A 20,599-nucleotide genomic window follows, 5' to 3' on the forward strand; every position below is an offset into this window, starting at 1 on the left:
CTGCAGACACCCGAGCACAAAAATCTAGGCTGAGGGAGTGCTGCACTGTTAGAGGTGTCGTCTTTCAGACGAGACATTAAACTGACGCCCCATCTGCCCTCTCAGGTGGACGCAAAAGATCCTATGGCAAAAATTCGAAGAAGAGCAGGGGAGTTCTCTCCGGTGTTCTGGCCAATATTTATCCATCAACCAACATCACTAAAAAACAAATTATCTGGTCATTATTACATTGCTGTTTGTGGGACCTTGCTGTGCGCAAATTGGCTGCCGCGTTTCCCTACATTACAACAGTGACTACACGTCAAAAGTACTTCATTGGCTGTGAAGCACTTTGGGACATCCTGAGGTTGTGAATGGCATTATATAAATGCAAGTCCTTTCTTTGATATTGGCCAGTGCAGGCACATAAGAAGCTCAGACCGCTTATGGAGTGATCAGCGCCACAGTACCCGAGAGAATATCTAATGCAGACCCACAACTTCTAACAATAACATAAGCTGTGAACCCCTCCAGATAAACTTCCTCGTAATACATTGCTGCAGGACTGGAAGCAATGTTTTGATGCTCTAGCAGGGTGGAAAATTCCACAGAAGGGCCTATCTTTGCTATCTCTCAAAATCTAAGTGGTGTTTAAGCACATCAGGTTAAAACAAGGACTGAAAACTACAAATCAACTGCTTACAGTCAATCTACAACAGTGAGACTTGAGCAAACCCATCACAAGAGATAGAACAGGGTCAATGGCACTTCTGTTTTTAAAATCTAACCCTGAATCACTTCCAAAGGTTCAGTTGGTAAAAGCATTGTCCAATGCGAGCCGTAGGGGCCCAGAAGAGCCCATGTTTGACCCATGATCTGCACTGTTACCTGAACTCAGCCGCAAGCGTACTATAATTAACTGCAGGTCCCCTTTGCTGGTGAAGGGGGCAAATATTACCCACAGTAGCACTCCTGATCACTATCCATTGCTGAAAAGTGCATGTGTGCCCATCAGCTAAGGACGTGACCACACTCAGACACAATGCCCCCCACAACTGTATAGCCTTCCTACACTCACTGTCCAGACTTTCCCAAGGAAAACTTACCCAGGCACCAAAGGGCAGCCAGCAGACATGGAGCTATAACCCAGCTGAGTTATAGCACCCTCAGGGGAGGAAGGATGAAAATTGGAGAGAAAAAAAATCTCTCCTCCCCACCCACCAACCCCCCCGCCCCATTTTAAAAAAAAGCCAACCCCGCAGGTATAACCCACACACAACTCACCCAGCGTAACCTGGGAACATTTACAACAGGTAATTTATTTTATTAAAAAACAAATTTAGAGTTCTTCCCTTTGATGCAATTTCCACTGCACTGGGTTTTCACCACCGGGAGGGAGAGAAATGTGCCTGGTATCGCCCTACCAATCTCATCCCAGTCACCATGCAGTGCCCTATGCAAAACTCCCGCTGCCAAGGGATTCAAATGATCCAGGGCAGCAGCAGCAAAGTTATAGGTATAAACTGTGAGAACCACTCGAGCAGTGGCTGGGCTAGACAGCAGGCAGGTGCACAGGCATGCAACGGTCACACATTTGCCTGTGGTGCAGTGCCTGCTAACATTTATATCAGTCAGGAGTCCAACCTCATAAACCAATCAGTGCAAACAAAACCCAAACAAGGGGCTTTCAATCATCTGAACTTTTCTAAATCCATTTTGTTTACAATGGTCAATAAGGATGGTCTCATCCCAACTTTTCTTCCCTCCTCCCCATCACAACTTGAAAAAAAGTTTATAAAAATCTGACATTACTCAAAAATTGAATTAAGCACTCATTGGCCGCATCTTGCAATCTGTCCAGATTTCCCTCTGGACTCGCTCGGCGGTGTGTTTGGATCCAGTGTGGAAAACTTCCTTTAAATAAGCTAATGTGATTTTTCCAGCCTCTCAGTAAGATTAAATCAGTGGTGGTTAGTGTTATAGATTATTCTCCAGAAGAAATTCACAGAGGCTGCCCAAACTTACCTGGCCTCAGACACAACCTCAGGAATCAAAGAATGGTTACAGCATGGAAGGCGGCCATTCGGCCCATCGAATCCACACTGGCTCTATGCAAAAGCAATCCAGCTAGTCCCACTCCCCCGCTCTATCCTCGTAGCCCTGCAAATTTTTTTTACTTTCAAGTACATGAAAGCCATGATTGAGTCTGCCTCAGGCAGTGCATTCCAGGTCCTAACCACTCACTGTGTAAAAATGTTTCCCCTCATGTCACCTTTGGTTCTTTTGCCAATCACCTTAAATCTATGTCCTCTGGTCCTTGACCCTTCTGCCAATGGGAACAGTTTCTCTCTATCTACTCTATCTAGACCCTTCATGATTTTGAATACCTCTATCAAATCTCCTCACAACCGTCTCTGTTCCAAGAAGAACAATCCCAGCTTCTCCAGTCTATCCACATAACTAAAGTCCCTCATCCCTGGAATCATTCTAGTAAATCTCTTTCTGCACCCTTTCTAAGACCTTCACATCTTTCCTGAAGTGCGGTGCTCAGAACTGGACAGAATACTCCACTTTGGCCGAACCAGTGTTTTATAAAGGTTCATCATGACTTCCATACTTTGTACTCTATGCCTCTATTTATAAAGCCCAGGATCGTGTATGCTTTTTTAACCACTTTCTCAACCTGCCCTGCCACCTTCATCGATTTGTATACATATACCCCCAGATCTCTCTGTTCCTATACCTCTTTTAGAGTTGTGTCCACTAGTTTATATATTGCCTCTCCTCGTTCTTCCTACCGAAATGTATCACTTTGCATTTTTCTGCGTTAAATTTCATCTGCTACGTGACCGCCCATGCCACCAGCCTGTCTATATCCTCTTGAAGTCTATCACTATCCTCCTCACTGTTTACTACCCTTCCAAGTTTTGTGTCATCTGCAAATTTTGAAATTGTGCCCTGTACACACAAGTCCAAGGAATCTAAACTTTTATCTCATTGTCTCAGTTGAACCCAAATTACAACCAACATAATAAAGCATTTCAGGCAGACGACCATTTATCCAAAGTATCAGTGGTGACTCAGCGGTAGCACTCTTGCTGGAGTCAGAAGGTTGTGGGTTCAAGCCCCACCAGACTTGGACACATAATCTACGCTGCCAATACAATGTAGTGCTGAGGGAGTGCTGCACGGTCACTATCTCAGCTGAGACATTAAACCAAGGCCCCACCTGCTCAGTCTGATGCAAAACATCCCAAGCACTATTTGATAAACTGATCATTTATCTAATTTACTATTTGTGAGACCTTGCGTTGTACATTTAAACTATATAACAACAGTGATTACACATCAGAAGTGGTTGTGAAATACTTTGGGATATCCTGAGGATGTGAAGAGCACCACATAAATGCAAGTTCTCTCTTAGTCTGCCCATTCAAGTAGCCTTTCGCTTTCTTATAAAATTCAATAGCTCTGAATTCTCTCAGATGCCAGGAACTTGACTATTTCCTTTTCAAGTCCCTTAATTTCCTACTCAATTCTGTACACTGAGTTTGCTCAATATGTTGACCACCTTTTTGAGAGGAAATTCTCTCTGAATTGCCGGTTTATTTTTGTTCTCATTATCTTGAATCTACACCTCTGGTTCCAGAATTCTGTATACGGCAGAAATCCCTCAATTTATCGAGCCCCTTCATAGTTTTAAAACCTCCATTAGGTCCCCCCTTAGTCTTTTTTCATGAGATTAATCCCGGTCACTCTCAGTCCTCTACATTCTGTATTAATTCTGCAGCTCTCTGCTGAACCCTCTGCAGTAACACAATATCCCTTTTGAAACAGGGGGACTAAAACTGCTCACAATACTCCAGATGTGGTTACACCAATGCCACATAATTGTAAACTTCCTTCTTTCAATTAATAGGCTATACTCTTCACTATGCAGCTCAGCAGTTCATTTGTTTGCTTTACACCATGGGAGCATTGGGCTAATGGTGTTAGTGATCTTCCCACCAACATCCCAGGTTTTTCTCCCACTCCAATAACACCTGTACGCTCCCACTGAGTACATATCACATGACCTTTTTTTAATTATAATTAGCTAAGTTAAACTATGAACGGTCAGTGACTAACCCACCTCAGTATCAGCACCAAGCACCAAGAGAACACTCCCGTCTGCTCAGTCTGGACTGAAATTGAAGTCAAGTCTCAGAAATACAAGAGCAGCATCTCTTTTTTTAAAACCAAATGTTCTTCCCATTCCCCAACTGTAAAGGTATGAAGGAAACTTGATCCATGCTTCCACCAATACAGTTATTCAGTCACCTGCTAGGGGGAAACAAGAAAGCAGCTCAGGCTCGCTAACCTGCAGATACTTTGTGGTAGGACTCCCTATGGATTTCTGTACGATGTCTTAATGGTACAAGTCAAGATGTACATTGTGACTAAATGGCCTCGGCACTGGTCACTGCACAGCTTCCAAATAGTCTCTGTGCCAGGCCCTGAGCTGTAGTGCTGGTCACTGAACTGCATTCAAAGGACTTGAGCAATGGTAGTTACACTGCAGCCAAATGTCTCCGGCACAGCTTGTTGCATAAGGTCCAAAAAGTATCACCAAATATCCCTTGAAAGAAAGGACGGTTAAAAGTTTTGCTCTCAGGTCACTGGCAATACAGTACTGCTATTAAACCGGCTGCAAGGATCTGCAGGATAAGCAGCATGACTGACTCGCTGCCTCCCCCCATGACATTCTGGCCGAGATCGGCACTCCCTGTGTGGGGAACAGGAGGAGCACTGCCCACCAGTACACCAAAGGACCGTAGCATTGATCTAACCACTTAATCCTCCAGAGAGAGGGATCCTTCATTCTCTATTATCAGGGCTCATATTGGAGCCAAGTCCAAGAGCTGAAAGGAGAGCGTGCCACCTAATCCTTTATTGTTTTTTTAAAACTTCATTTGATATTTCATGAGGGGACTTACCCTCACTCGTCACTAATGTCCCTAAATGGGAAGCACCAACGGGGAAGTGTTTGCTCCTCTCTACAATGAGTAGTATATCGACTATCCTTATCCTGCAGTACTCACTATGGGTCATTGGTGAACCTGGGTGATCGGGGCAGTGGGAATCCGTACAGATGACAGTACAACACATCAAAGCAGTAGCAGCACATCTCTGCGGTCACCACCAAGTTCCTCACATTCACTCCACTGGTCCCACTGAGCCCAGTCCCGTTCGGACGGCTTCCCACTGTGGTCAGCCCGGTCACAGGGCTGAGTGTAGAGTTCAAGGAGTTCAGGGTCCCATTGCTCTCCCGGTTGTTCCTCTCGCAATGGTTCTGGCTGTAGTTGTGGTTCTGGCTGTGATTGTGGTGGTTCCCCAGGGCTGTTCCAGACTGCAGGCCAGGCACCGAGCCACAGCCTAGGCCCGTGCCAGGGTGGTTCAGCTGGTTGTGCACATTGCTGCCCGATAGCTTGGGCTTCTTCACTCCGCAGCACCCTGCTGCTATCTTCTGCTCGAGCGTTGGCTCCGCTTGAAGGCACCGCCTCTTTCCCATCCTCCTCTGCAACACAGTGTCAGCACGGCACCCTGAGCAAGAGAACGCCCAACAATTAGAGACACAACACTGACAGAAATAACACACCAACTGGAAGGTCTCATGGAATAATTATAACATAAATGCACAGTACGTCACCACTGTGGTGTTGTCAGTAAGAAGTAATGACATGACATTTGCATACAGCAAACCTGCAAGAAGTTTTTCTCCCGCCGCATCACCACTAAAGTGTGAATGTTTCATACCATAGCCACTGAACTGTGACAAATTGCTCAGGAATGCAGTCTTAGATTTTGTCCTTCCAAACTTGGGTTTGATCTGGAAAGTATTTTGAGCTTTACAAGACTAAGGAGAAGCTACAGTCTATTACTGGTGGTGGGAGCAATTTGGGGCGATGAATTAAGAGCATCATACACAAGGGTATGGTAATAATATTTAAGTGAATTGGCTGAAGTTTTTTTTATATATATAGCATATATATTTATTTTATATTGGTACCAATACCCTAAATACGTTAAGTGCCAACACGCAACTGGAATTCAGTACAAAATGAGCAGCAAATGCAAAGAGAACCTCAGGTTTGTTAAACAGTTTTGCAACTACAAGCATCATCTCACCCAGTCACAGCACCAACTCACAACAGAACTGCCCAACATCACCCTCAACAATACACGTACAAATCATCTCACTCAGTCACAGCACCAACTCACAACAGAACTGCCCAACATCACCCTCAACAATACACGTACAAAGAATGTCACTCAGTCACAGCACCAACTCACAACAGAACTGCCCAACATCACCCTCAACAATACACGTATAAAGAATGTCACTCAGTCACAGCACCAACTCACTCCTATCAGTCACAGCCGTACCACCAAACACTGTCCATTCAGGGTGGTGCCAGCATCACCCAGATGCCGGCACCACCCCCGGCATCACCCAGATACAGCTGGCATTCGCTTTGCTTCCCAGATACATCGCTGCCATCTCAATATTGTTGGAAGGTCACAGTACAGTATCAGAATAGTTATCATTGTGTCAACTAACACGAATCCATTCTGTACTTAGAGCATTTCTCCCAATTCCATCGTTACAGCCACCCCATATTAAAACATCTCCTTTGGCGTTGTTCTTATACCATTTCTCCCCAGTCCATTTACAATATGTGACTCAACCTGAAGGGCACAGAGTCTGTGTGCCAGGCTGTTCAATAACTTTCCCCTGTGACACAATGCAGGCCACGACACAACACGGCCACTGCAGTTCAGGGATAATCTGTCAGAAGCCAGAGGGAAGATAGGCTGGTCCACTCCCTTACAACAAAGGCTTGATTTGCATCAGTCAGGAATAGTCAGTCAGCTTTAATCAACTTGCACTTATTGACTATGGCTAGTCAGCTTGCATTAGCATCCACGCTCAGGGACCTCCCTCTCCCTCCAATAATTTTAGAACCAAAGCATTTTGTGAGAAACCAAACAGGCACCAGTGACTTCACCGTTACAACTGAAGCTACTATTTTTATGCTCACTGCAAAAGTTACCTTATATAGGCCTATGAATCGAAATTTGGCCTTAAGCATTAAACATGTAGAGTGAACAATCTACATTCATACCGTTGGGGCATACACCGAAAATATTATGGGATACTACCACATATTCCTGACCCCTCAGATAGGTGGATAAACACCACGTAAACAGACCAAATATTTCAGGCTAAACTATGAATTGTTAGAAAGAAATGCAGTAAGTTAAATCACCAGATAAAACAGCAATACAATATTAAGCCCTCATTGGTTTCAAAACAATAAAAGTTTCATAGACTTAGCAGCTCTCTTCGGTAGCCTTTGAATAGGAATCCATGAAGAAAAGTTTTACATAAGAAATGAATCCTCACGGAACTTCCATTGGTGGCACAGCAAAATGGGAAAAACTGAAGAGCATGGGGCAACACCGAGTTTTATGTCTCTCTCTTCTTCAAATCCAAGCTGGCACTACAAAATATAAACAGTGATGCTTCATAATTAAGCTAAACTGTCTGACTTGGAAATAGCTCCTGCATTGCCAGACAAAAAGGAACTGACAGACCTAAACTTCAACAATCAAAATGTAGCCAAGAAGATATGACTTGAATTAGATTTTTATAAAAATGTTAAACCCTTGACCTTGATACAAGATTATATAGAAATGTACAATAAAGATATTTTTATAACTTGAAACTGGAAGGATTTCAAGCTTTCACAGGCACCAGTCACTATCCCAGGAATAGCTCCCAATTCTTTAATTGTATTAACATGAAAACACTGGATTAAATCAAACCAAGGATCAAACCAAAAGACACATGAAGGTATCTGGATAAAAGGCAAACTCTCAAAGTCATTCAAACTGATTAGTCATCTTATTATATTACATCAGGCATCATGTTAGAAAGCGAGTCACAAATTTACCGATTGTTTACTTGGCCTTGAAGCATACTGAGGTGTAATTACAGGCTTTGTACTGGATTATACTGAGGTGTAATTACAGGCTCTGTTCTGGATTATAATATGGGTAATTACAGGCTTTGCACTGGATTATAATATGGGTAATTACAAGCTTTGTTCTGGATTATAATATGAGTAATTACAGGCTTTGTACTGGATTATAATGAGTGTAATTACAGATTTTGTACTGGATTACAATGGGGGCAACTGCAGATTTTGGGCTGGATTATACAGAGGTAGAATCACAAGCATTGTACTGTATTATAATGGATGTAATTTAAAGCCTTTGTGCTGAATTATAATGGGGGTAATATGGAGGTGCAATTACAGGCATTGTACTGGATTATACTGAGGTGTAATTAAAGGTTGTGTACAGGATTATACTGAATTGTAATTACAGGCATTGTACAGGATTATACAGAGTTGTAATTACAGGCTTTGAACTGGATTATAGTGGGATAATTACAGGCTTGCACTGGATATACTGAAGTGTAATTACAGGCTTTGTACTGGACTATACTGAGGTGTAATTACAGGCTTTGTACTGGATTATGCTGAGGCAGAAATAGAGGCTTTGTACTGGGAATAATTACAGGCTTTGTACTGCATTATAATGGGGGTAATTAGACTTTGTACTGGATAATAATGGATTATAATGGGAGTAATCACTGACTTTGCACTGGATTATAAAGGGGGTAATTACAGACTTTGTACTGGATTATAAAGGGGGTAATTACAGACTTTGTACTGGATTATAATGGGGCATTTACAGCCTTTGTACTGGATTAGAATGGGGGTAATTAGACTTTGTACTAGATAATGGATAATAATGAGAGTAATCACAGACTTTGTGCTGGATTATAAAGGGGGTAATTGCAGACATTTATACTGTCTTATACCTGAGGTGTCATTACAGGCTTTGTACTAGATTATAATGGAATTAATTTACAGACTTTGTACTTGGTTATAAAGGGGTAATTGCAGTCTTTATACTTGATTATAAAGGAGGTAATTAGACTTTATGCTGGATTACAATGGAGTATTTACAGCCCTTGTATCGGATAATAATGGGGTAATTAAACTTTCTAATGGATAAAACTGGGGTAATTTCAGACTTTGTAGTAGAATATAATGGTGGTAATTACAGAATTTGTACTGGATTATAATGTAGGTAATTACAGGCTATATACTAGATTATAATGTAGGTAATTACAGGCTTTGTACTGGATTATAATGTAGGTAATTACAGGCTTTGTGTTAGATTATAATGTAGGTAATTACAGGCTTTGTATTAGATTATAATGTAGGTAATTACAGGCTTTGTATTAGATTATAATGTAGGTAATTACAGACTTTGTTCTGGATTATAATGTAGGTAATTACAGCCTGTGTGTTAGATTATAATGTAGGTAATTACAGGCTTTGTACTGGATTATAATGTAGGTAATTACAGGCTTTGTGTTAGATTATAATGTAGGTAATTACAGGCTTTGTACTAGATTATAATGTAGGTAATTATAGGCTTTGTATTAGATTATAATGTAGGTAATTACAGGCTTTGTACTAGATTATAATGTAGGTAATTACAGGTTTTTACTGGATTATAATGTAGGTAATTACAGGCTTTGTATTAGATTATAATGTAGGTAATTACAGGATTTGTACTAGATTATAATGTAGGTAATTACAGGTTTTTACTGGATTATAATGTAGGTAATTACAGGCTTTGTACTAGATTATAATGTAGGTAATTACAGACTTTGTACTGGATTATAATGTAGGTAATTACAGACTTTGTGTTAGATTATAATGTAGGTAATTACAGGCTTTGTACTAGATTATAATGTAGGTAATTACAGGCTTTGTACTGGATTATAATGTAGGTAATTACAGCCTGTGTGTTAGATTATAATGTAGGTAATTACAGGCTTTGTACTGGATTATAATGTAGGTAATTACAGGCTTTGTACTGGATTATAATGTAGGTAATTACAGGCTTTGTGTTAGATTATAATGTAGGTAATTACAGGCTGTGTGTTAGATTATAATGTAGGTAATTACAGGCTGTGTGTTAGATTATAATGTAGGTAATTACAGGCTTTGTACTAGATTATAATGTAGGTAATTACAGGCTTTGTACTGGATTATAATGTATGTGATTACAGGCTTTGTACTGGATTATAATGTAGGTAATTACAGGCTTTGTACTGGATTATAACGTATGTAATTACAGGCTTTGTACTCGATTATAATGTATGTAATTACAGGCTTTGTACTGGATTATACTGAGTTGTAATTACAGGCTTTGTACTCGATTATAATGTAGGTAATTGCAGGCTTTGTACTGGATTATAATGTAGGTAATTACAGGCTTTGTGTTAGATTATAATGTAGGTAATTACAGATTTTGTATTAGATTATAATGTAGGTAATTACAGCCTTTGTACTGGATTATAATGTAGGTAATTAGAGCTTTGTGTTAGATTATAATGTAGGTAATTACAGGCTTTGTACTAGATTATAATGTCGGTAATTACAGGCTTTGTACTGGATTATAATGTAGGTAATTACAGGCTTTGTACTGGATTATAATGTAGGTAATTACAGGCTTTGTACTAGATTATAATGTAGTTAATTACAGGCTTTGTACTGGATTATAATGTAGGTAATTACAGGCTTTGTACTGGATTATAATGTATGTAATTACAGGCTTTGTACTGGATTATAATGTATGTAATTACAGGCTTTGTACTGGATTATACTGAGTTGTAATTACAGGCTTTGTACTTGATTATAATGTAGGTAATTGCAGGCTTTGTACTGGATTATAATGTAGGTAATTACAGGCTTTGTATTAGATTATAATGTAGGTAATTACAGGCTTTGTATTAGATTATAATGTAGGTAATTACAGGCTTTGTACTGGATTATAATGTAGGTAATTACAGGCTTTGTACTGGATTATAATGTATGTAATTACAGGCTTTGTACTGGATTATAATGTATGTAATTACAGGCTTTGTACTGGATTATACTGAGTTGTAATTACAGGCTTTGTACTCGATTATAATGTATATAATTACAGGCTTTGTACTGGATTATACTGAGTTGTAATTACAGGCTTTGTACTCGATTATAATGTAGGTAATTGCAGGCTTTGTACTGGATTATAATGTAGGTAATTACAGGCTTTGTATTAGATTATAATGTAGGTAATTACAGGCTTTGTACTGGATTATAATGTAGGTAATTACAGGCTTTGTATTAGATTACACTGAGGTAGAATTATAGGCATTGTACTGCATTATAATGGAGGTAATTACAGATTTTGTATTAGATTATAATGTTGGTAATTACAGCCTTTGTACTGGATTATAATGTAGGTAATTACAGGCTTTGTATTGGATTATAATGTAGGTAATTACAGGCTTTGTATTGGATTATAATGTAGGTAATTACAGGCTTTGTATTAGATTATAATGTAGGTAATTACAGACTTTGTATTAGATTATAATGTGGGTAATTACAGGCTTTGTACTGGATTATACTGAGTTGTAATTACAGGCTTTGTACTGGATTATAATGTATGTAATTACAGGCTTTGTACTGGATTATACTGAGTTGTAATTACAGGCTTTGTACTCGATTATAACGTATGTAATTACAGGCTTTGTACTGGATTATACTGAGTTGTATCTAATGCAAGAAAATGTCAGGACTGTCTCACAATTTATGGGAAGTAATTTTTTTTCAGTTGGTGCAAATGCTTACCAGCACAGTAGTGCAGTACTCCAGCTTTTTTTCTATTGTTTTTTCACAGGCTCAGCACCAGAACACACCATAGCTGGGATTGTTCCACCAAGGGGATTCATCACCAACCAGATTTCTGTTAGATACATCACACTTCCCATCAGAAGTCAAATGGTTTTCACTTTGACTCTGAGGGGTTTAAAAGCACATATAGACAGTCAGGTGTCCGATCGTAGCTGTTAGTCTTGTGGTCCCCTCCGTGGCAGAATTTGAAAGCCCCTTGAAAATCACAATAATATTGTAAGATTTACCCTTCTAACAGATTCCACGTATCTGGTTTGCACATTTTCGCGTAATTTTCAGTGGAAGAAATTGTTTTAGGTTACTAAAATGAATGATTGAGCCAGCCCGTTCGTCCAATCAAATCACTTATTCAGTAAATCAGAATCATATCAACCAATGAGAATTGCTGTTTTTAGAGAATTACAGTACAAAACAAAGAAAAAAAACACGTCACATGGTACAAACAACAGCAGAACCTCGAAACAGGTCTGCTGTTTATCAATAAGCTTTCAGAATCAGAAAAGATTTACTAGGATGCTACCGGGACTTGATGGTTTGACTTATAGGGAGAGGTTGGATAGACTGAGACTTTTTTCCCTGGAGAGTAGGAGGTTTAGGGGTGATCTTATAGAAGTCTATAAAATAATGAGGGGCATAGATAAGGTCGATAGTCAAAATCTTTTCCCAAAGGTAGGGGAGTCTATAACGAGGGGCATAGATTTAAGGTGAGAGGGGAGAGATACAAAAGGGTCCAGAGGGGCAATTTTTTCACTCAAAGGGTGGTGTGTGTCTGGAACGAGCTGCCAGAGGCAGTAGTAGAGGCGGGTACAATTTTGTCTTTTAAAAAGCATTTGGACAGTTACATGGGTAAGATGGGTATAAGGGGATATGGGCCAAGTGCAGGCAATTGGGACTAGCTTAGTGGTATAAACTGGGCGACATGGACATGTTGGGCCGAAGGGCCTGTTTCCATGTTGTAAACTTCTATGATTCTATTCCATTCTAAGTGATCCTTCAGAATTCAAAAAAGCGTTCCTTAATATTATGGCCGACTTGATGGCGATAAATTCTTTGATTAAAAGGTGTTATGCCCACATTGCTAATGTTGTTGGAGATATCAGACCGTTTGCGGAATCAACGTGAACAACATTTTTACCTCGTGTAGAGATTTGGCAGATTTGGTCAGAAATCAGGCTGAAACAACGAAGTGCTTTGTGCAAGATCATAATCTAGGAACATTCCTATGCCCGAAAACGCTGGTTGCCATCGAAAATGCGACCAGTATTTCACCGATTCATCAAAACAGCAACGGGATTTAGTCGCCAAGAAGAAGCATGAAGCTGCATCCGTTGCAGGTAGGCAGAATGTTTAAATTTATCTAATATTTTTATTGTGAAAACTGAACAATGGTCAAACAAATTCGGCGAATGAATAAGCTCACAATTTCTTGCAGTTTTGTTCACCTTTTGGTTTATATAATATTTTAGTGCTCGATGACTTGTTCTTTATATTCAATGTCCTTAATGAGCTTTCCCTTTCTCTCTCTTTATTTTCAGCAGCCAATACAAGTCCATACACAGAGTGGAGAGCCATCAGAGCCTGTCAAGAAGCAAACAAGGGCACTGCGTTCTCGTTCTGGACTTGACCAAGCAGTTCAAACTTCTCACATTCTCCCCAAAGTCTGCATCATCTGCCGTGGCTCAAAGTATACCACAGACTTTAACTGTAAGGGACGTCCTGAAGTTCTGGTGCAATGCAAGGTGGTCAACGGTGGACAATTACTAGAAGCTGCCCGTTTGAAGCAAGACCAGAACCTACTGCCACACAACTAGATTGTGCGGCAATAGACATTCGCTACCATGCCAGCTACCATAGGTCTTACGCGCGCTTCCTCACAAGATAAGAACAAACAGGAGAGCGACTGGAACCGCTATATCTTAATACAATAAATTGATTCAATTTCCAGTAACGTGAGACGTATTTGGAAAGGGAATGAAATGTTGTTAAAAGTGTAGGCAATGTGTGCCTAATCAAGATTTTAACCGATTCCATGCTCAAAAGTTGCACATTAACCCACAGTTCCTGCCAAAAATAACATGGCAAACAAGTAGTGCTTTTTAACAATGGACCGCCATGAGCAAATAATGTTAAATAACAGTATTATCAGCTAATATGCAAGAAAATACAATATTCAACTGTTGTGACCTAGAACTTCCTCTTGAAGGATCTAACAGCACACATTGTGATGTCAATAATTTCCAACAGATAGGTCTGTCAGTACACTACGATACTAAGGGTTTCCAACAGCACAAAGTACAATACCTCAAGTCACCACTGAGTTGTTTGTCCACCCGTACTTCTGTACTTAGGGTTTCCCAATGGGAGGCCCACCGACAAATTCTGTGGTGCCTTTGGGTTTTTCACAAAGGTCTCAATAACACACACTGTGATTCCTAGGATTTCCCACAAACTCGCAGGGACCACCGGTATTTCCTAATGAGAAGTCCAACAGTCCATTCTTCTACATAGAATTTGATGGTAAGGAATCCTTTTGGATGTCAGCTTGGTAGCACACTTGCTTCGGAGTCAGGTTATGGTTCAAACCCTGTCCAAGGACCTGACCACAGAAAATAAGATGATACTCATGTGCAGTACTGGAAGAGTGCTGCATTGCCAGAATTGTCACCCTTTAAATAGGATGTTAAACTGAAACACTCTGCCTGATCCTGTACTTCAAATGGATAGAAACAATTTCATTGCTCAATTCAAGGAACAGGGAATTCCCGCCCAGTGTCTTGGCCAACATTGAACATAGGAGCACAGGAACAGTAGTAGCCCATTTAGCCCCTCTCAAGTCTGCTTTGCCATTCAATCAGATCATGGCTGATCTGTACCTCAACTCCATAACCCTTGATGCCCTTACCCAACAAAAATCTATCGATGTATTGGTATTGCATTGTTTTAAATACTTCTTTGAATACCTCCCACTGTTTTTCTGTAAGTTTACCTGTTAACCTGCTCAGCTTACTCCTCATTCCTCTCTCAACCAGCACCACCAAAACCAGCCAACCAACACCACCATCTTGCAAAATGGCTGCAGCGTTTGCCTAAATAACAGTCACTGCACTTCAAAGTAATTCATTGTAAGTGAAACGCTTTGAGACGATTGGAAGGGATGCAATGCGCTATATAAATACAAGTTTTTTTTTGATACCTTATCTCAGGTTTCCAAAACAGTGTTCTGTCAACACAAGCTGATACCTAGGGCTTTCCAGTGAGGAGCTAAAGAACACACATTGTGATGAGTAGAATTGTTCCAACGAGAAGTCACTTTTCACCGTCCTCCTTGGGATTTCTCAATGAGCAATCTATCATCACACACTGTAGTGCTCAGGACATCATCTCAAATTGGGAGCACAGTCTGCGGCTGCAACAGCTGGCCAATGAAAAGTCTTTAAACACTGACTGTTGTGCCTGAAGCTTTCCAATTTGCAGTTTGTCAGCATAGCCAGTGAGTGTACAGTTTCTTGATGAGAAGTCTCTCAGCAGAGTTTGGATTTCCCAATTTGCAGCCTAGCAGCATAGAATGCAATGCCTAGTTTCCCCAATGAGTTTGGGAAGTTTCTCAGGATGCAGTGTTTCCCAAGGAGCAGTCTATCACCACACACTGTGGTCCTCAGGGCTATCAAATTGGGAACAGTGAGCGGGATCTTTATTTATTCTTCCTCAGGATGTGGGCTTGCTAGGCCAACTCAGAGGGCAGTTAACAGTCAACTACGTGGATGTGGGACTGAAGTCACATATAGGCAATCCGGATAAGGACAGAAGCTTTCCTTCTGTAAAGGACATTTGTGAACCAGTTGGAATTTTACAACAATCTGACAGCTTCATGGTCACTTTTCCTGCTACCGGGTTTTTATTTCTAGATTTTTAAAATTGAATTCAAATTCTCAAATTCCCGTGGTGGGATTTGTACAGGCCTTCTCAATGATTATTTTAACAGTACATGAGCTGACCGAGTGTTAAACGTATCTAATATTCAGGAAAACTACAATACCAAGGCTTTCCAATGATGTGTGCCTCCAATTGCATTTTCCCCCCAATTTTTCCTCCTCCTTTCCAGACAGCAGTACGGGTGCAGGTAGGGTTGCCAGCTCTGGTTGGACGTATTCCTGGAGGTTTGATCGCCTGACATCTGATCACGTGCCGCTTGCCCGCAGTTTGCAAATATTACTGCATTTACCTTTAAAGGCTGGGTCCCCTGTACTTGAGTATCTTTGCTCAGAGTGTCACAACTGGTGTCATGCGAGAAGTTCCAAGAATTAGGAGACCCGCTAAGAAAGAACACAGGCGCGAATTGTGAATGCAGTGAAGTGGGAGTTGTACTTTTTCCTAGGTTGCTGGCAGCAGGACCAGAGAGGTTAATCTTCCATTCCTGATGACTCCCAGACAATCCGGGAATGGGGGGGGGGGGGGTTGGCAACCCTAATTTTACCCTCTCCAAAGCCCAAATGTCCTTCCTATAGTGTGGAGCCCATACTACGCACATTACTCTAATTGAGGTCTTAAGATTTACATTGGCTCATCATTACCCATTGACTTTTATATTCCATAGCTCTTGTGATAAAACCTGGAATTCTATTAGCTTTTTTCACAACCTTATGAAGCTGAGGTGCTGCCTTTAATGTCCTGTGAACCTGTAGCCCCAAATCCCTCAGCTCTTTCACAGCACAAAGCCTACTTCCATTCACAGTATAATTACTGCTGTTATTTTTGTTTTAAATCAAAAAGTATTATCTCACACTTACTGAATTCCATCTGCCACTTTTTAGCCCATTCCCCCATCTTACTAATATCCTGTCGCAATTTCCTTTGGTCTGCTAAAGAATTAACTATACCTCCATTTTGCTATCATCTGCAAATTTCAACACCACTCCCTCCAGGCCTATGGACTAGAAACAGCCTGCTTTGCATACTCTACTCAGAGCTGATTGTGTTGGCCACTGTATGCTCTTGCTTCAACTGCTGTATCTACTACAGTACTGGGTGAATTTTATGCTGTTTTGAATTAAATTTAAATTCATAGCAGATCAGTCACAAGGCCATGGCAAGTCATTGTTAGTCACATCACTCAGCCTTCCTACTTAGAAACCTGGCAAAGTTTTCAGTTACACACCTTACCAAACTACAGCACCCTTCAATATTCAACATTCTTTTTCAATAGCTTGCAATCACCATGTACGTCCTTTCCACCTCCCCCACTTCCCAATACTGGAGCAAAGCCATCAACTGCACAGACAGTTCTTACAGACAAGACACAGCTGTGACAGGCTGGTACAGTGGGTCAGAAGCACACTTTCACCCGTCAGCTGCATTTCAAGTCAGCCAGCTCAAGGATATGAACATCTCCTCTCCAAGGATCCTGACCGAACTTTAGACAATCTCTCTCTTGCAGACCTTCATTCTACAAAAACTGCCGAACCCTTGCTACTAAGTGGTCTTATTTAAAGAAAACCGTAGAGTAATCCTTTGAAGGTGGCGAATTGATCCTGCATTATACCTCAGCTGAATCTGACAGCAGGTTGGAAAAGGTCCATAGAAATACTATGGTCCCTATCTTAAGCACACAAAACACAAAAGAAAAAGTGAAAGCAGGTACAAGATGAGCAATTTATGGTTTGTTACACAGGACTCCAATAAAAGGTACTTTCATACTGTTCTCAGGAAGTGATGGGAAAGGTTTGTTATAAGCTGACATTCAAATAGAAAGCAGCAAGAATACAGCATCTACCAGTCACATGACTGAACCCAAAGCACTCGAACTCCACCAGAAATTATTCCCCGATAAACGAACAGAAATCACCCAAATAAGTAACCGCTCAATCCACCGGCACAAACACAGCCGAGTGCCCGGGTGGTACAAGTGGGCTCAACCCGGCTCCGGGTTCCCTGCCCCCAACCACAGCAGGGTCTCTACTCTCAACTTAACTGGCAACAATTCAGGCAATTAAACACTTTCAAATCTGCACCCAAAGGTCACCAATCTGGAGCGGGTTGAGCCGGGTTTGGATTCCCGTCTCCCCACTATCCGGAGCGGGTCGAGCCGGGTTTGGGTTTGCACCTCCCTGCCGGCGGGAGCGCGGGTCGGAGTACCCCGGCGGGAGCGCGGGTCGGAGTACCCCGGGAAGTACACAGGCGCGACGCTCTACTTGGGTTGCCAACAGCAGTGTACAGGAGACTTATCTTCCATTCCAGGTTGGCAACCATTTGCGTACAGGCAGCCCTCCAACACATCACCCAAATGGCCACTCTTCATGCGTGCAGCTAGACAGTGAGAGTCGGCTGGCTATTCAACCAAGGAGAGTGTCACAGCCGATCTTGATCTTACCCAGCATCCAAACATGCATTTTCAAGCAAAGGTGACTGACTATGGAGATGGAACCATCGTGATTTTTCTCCTCTCCATTATAGTCCCCCCACCACTGTCCTGGCTGAGATGAACTAACTCAGCATAGATTGGGGAATCGAACCTGAACCCTTTTGGGCACCAGGAATGCCTTTACCCAGTAAGCCATTGGGGAGCAATGTCCAATCCAGTTCTGAAGTGTAGTTAACATGAAAGATTGATTTGCGTTTAACAGCAAATGATTTACTTTTCAGGTGCAGTCATTATTGTTTTGTACAAAAACACACCAGCCAATGTGAGCACAGGAAAGTCCAAGAAACAGAAAGTGAGATGAATGTCCAGTTAATCGGTTTTTGGTGTTGGTTAAGGGAGGAATACGGTCCAAGGCTATGGGGAAACTCCCCACCCTTCAAATAGTGTCATGGGATCGGTTATTTCCACCTAACCGGGCAAACGGGGCCTAAATTGAATGCGTCATCTTAAAAACAGCACCTCTAAAATGGAGATTTAGAGCAGTTCACACCTTTTGCCCTTTCTGTGCACAGATGAAAAGGGAATTTCTGTTGAAGGGAAGTTTCCAGTACAAAATGTTTATAGCTGTTATAGGCCATAGTTACAGTAAAGTTATAATTCACCAACCTATGTGTTACTAAACAATACAGAACAGAAGGACCTAGGTTCAAACCCCAGTCGATGCTGAGTAAACAACAGTTGGATTGCTACAATTGGCTGCATTGTCCCTGAGCTTGGAGGGGAAGGGAAAACAGGCAGGAATCCATCTGATCATTAGCCACCAACTGATGCTAGAAACAGCACGTGCGATGAGGTCAGTTGAGGGCAGGATAAGGCTTGGTTCTGATTCCCTCAGAGGTCAAATTGCCTGCCGACACTTACTGTCTGGGTTCAAATGAACAATGGCCAGTTGGGCAAGGTACCAGAGGTGGGAGCGGAAGAAGATACAATAGAAAAAGTTATGTATTAAAAAGTTATAAATAACTATACTAAACCACACAACACTCGATACACATGCAGCCGCCTCTGTATTACTGATGTGTACCTGCTCTGGAAGTTTGGAACCAGATAATTTACACAGAGTTGATTGGGTTATTGAAATTCCAGGGAGAATTCAGTCAGCTCCACTTCCATTCCTGGCTAGGATCAAACTCTCCCAACTTGTGAAGCCTGAAAGACAGGGGTAGAAACAGAACCTGTAATAAAACAACAGAGCAACACACCTTCAGAAACATTTTCAATGTTAAATCCAAGTATAATTTCTACCAGGCCTGGTCTGTCATGTAGTTAACAATCTTGAAGATTTTGAGTGTTTAGTTGCCATTAGGATCGCTGTAAAGTGTAATGGTGGGCATGTGAAATATTATGTCCACTTGAACTGTGAAAAACATCCAGCAGTAGAGCTAGTTAAAACCCTTGGTACATAGGAACAGGAGTAGGCCATTCAGCACCTTGAGCCTGTTCCGCCATTCAATTAGATCATGGCTGATCTGCACCTCAACTCCATTTACCCGCCTTTGCTCCATATCCCTTGCTACCCTTACTCTCAGTTCTGATGAAAGGTCATCGACCTGAAACATTAACTCCGTTTCTCTCCCCACAGTTGCGTGCTGACCTGCTGGGTGTTTTCCAGCATTTTCTGTTTCTATTTCAGATTTCCAGCATCTGCAGTATTTTGCTTTTGTTTAAAACTCTTCCATCTTTCCAAACTTGGGGTGTGTCTGGAGAGCATATTTTGAGCTGTATAATACTAAGGGAAAGTACTAGTACTGGGTACAAGTCTGTCACTGATGATAGCAGCGGCAAAAGTAATTGGAGGTGTTGGGAGTATAACAACCTACCTCTTCGACCAAACTTTTGGTCACCTGTCCTAATACCTCCTTATGTGGCTCAGTGTCAAATTTTGTTTGATAATCACTCGTGTGTTATAAATTGGATAGCCCCAGTGGTGATGGATAGAACACTAGAGCCTGGTCTTCAGTTGCTTCCAAGCCTTTATTCGTAGAGTTCCACATTACCCACACCACACCCTAGATAAGCTCTCTTATATATGGATACAATGGAGCCCCAACTGATACCACCTGAATACAATTAACACTAATTGATATAAATCACATGGATACAATTAACACTGTGAAGCGCCTTGGACATTTTACTACGTTAAAGGTGCTATATAAATGCAAGTTGTTGTTGTATCACAACATGAAAGCAAACTGGCTTCAAAGAGAGTTTCCTTTAATGTACTGATACCAGTACTCTAGATAAGCCTAGTGACAGTGCTAGAATGTTACAACCTACTCCAGCCCATCAGGAGGATCTACATCTCCTGTACACGTCATCAGTTATTGTTGCTGAA

General features: G+C 41.3%; 1 protein-coding gene across 4 annotated transcripts in view; it reads right to left on the reverse strand.

Annotated features, from left to right (window-relative positions):
- LOC137331666 (AMMECR1-like protein) overlaps positions 1 to 20,599 on the reverse strand; it is a 47,914-nt gene that overhangs the window by 21,072 nt on the left and 6,243 nt on the right. For 2 of the 4 annotated variants that reach the window (XM_067995611.1, XM_067995612.1), the window contains 2 exons: positions 19,289 to 19,413; positions 5,061 to 5,562 (listed from right to left, as the gene is read on the reverse strand). In XM_067995611.1, coding sequence (XP_067851712.1) covers positions 5,061 to 5,530 — 470 coding nt within the window. In that variant the 5' untranslated portion in view covers positions 5,531 to 5,562; positions 19,289 to 19,413. Of the gene's footprint in view, positions 1 to 5,060; positions 5,563 to 18,213; positions 18,309 to 19,288; positions 19,440 to 20,599 lie in introns of those variants that run through there. The other 2 variants (XM_067995613.1, XM_067995610.1) reach the window with 2 other exon arrangements.

Source organism: Heptranchias perlo, chromosome 13, assembly GCF_035084215.1.
Source record: "Heptranchias perlo isolate sHepPer1 chromosome 13, sHepPer1.hap1, whole genome shotgun sequence".
Lineage (NCBI taxonomy): Eukaryota > Metazoa > Chordata > Chondrichthyes > Hexanchiformes > Hexanchidae > Heptranchias > Heptranchias perlo.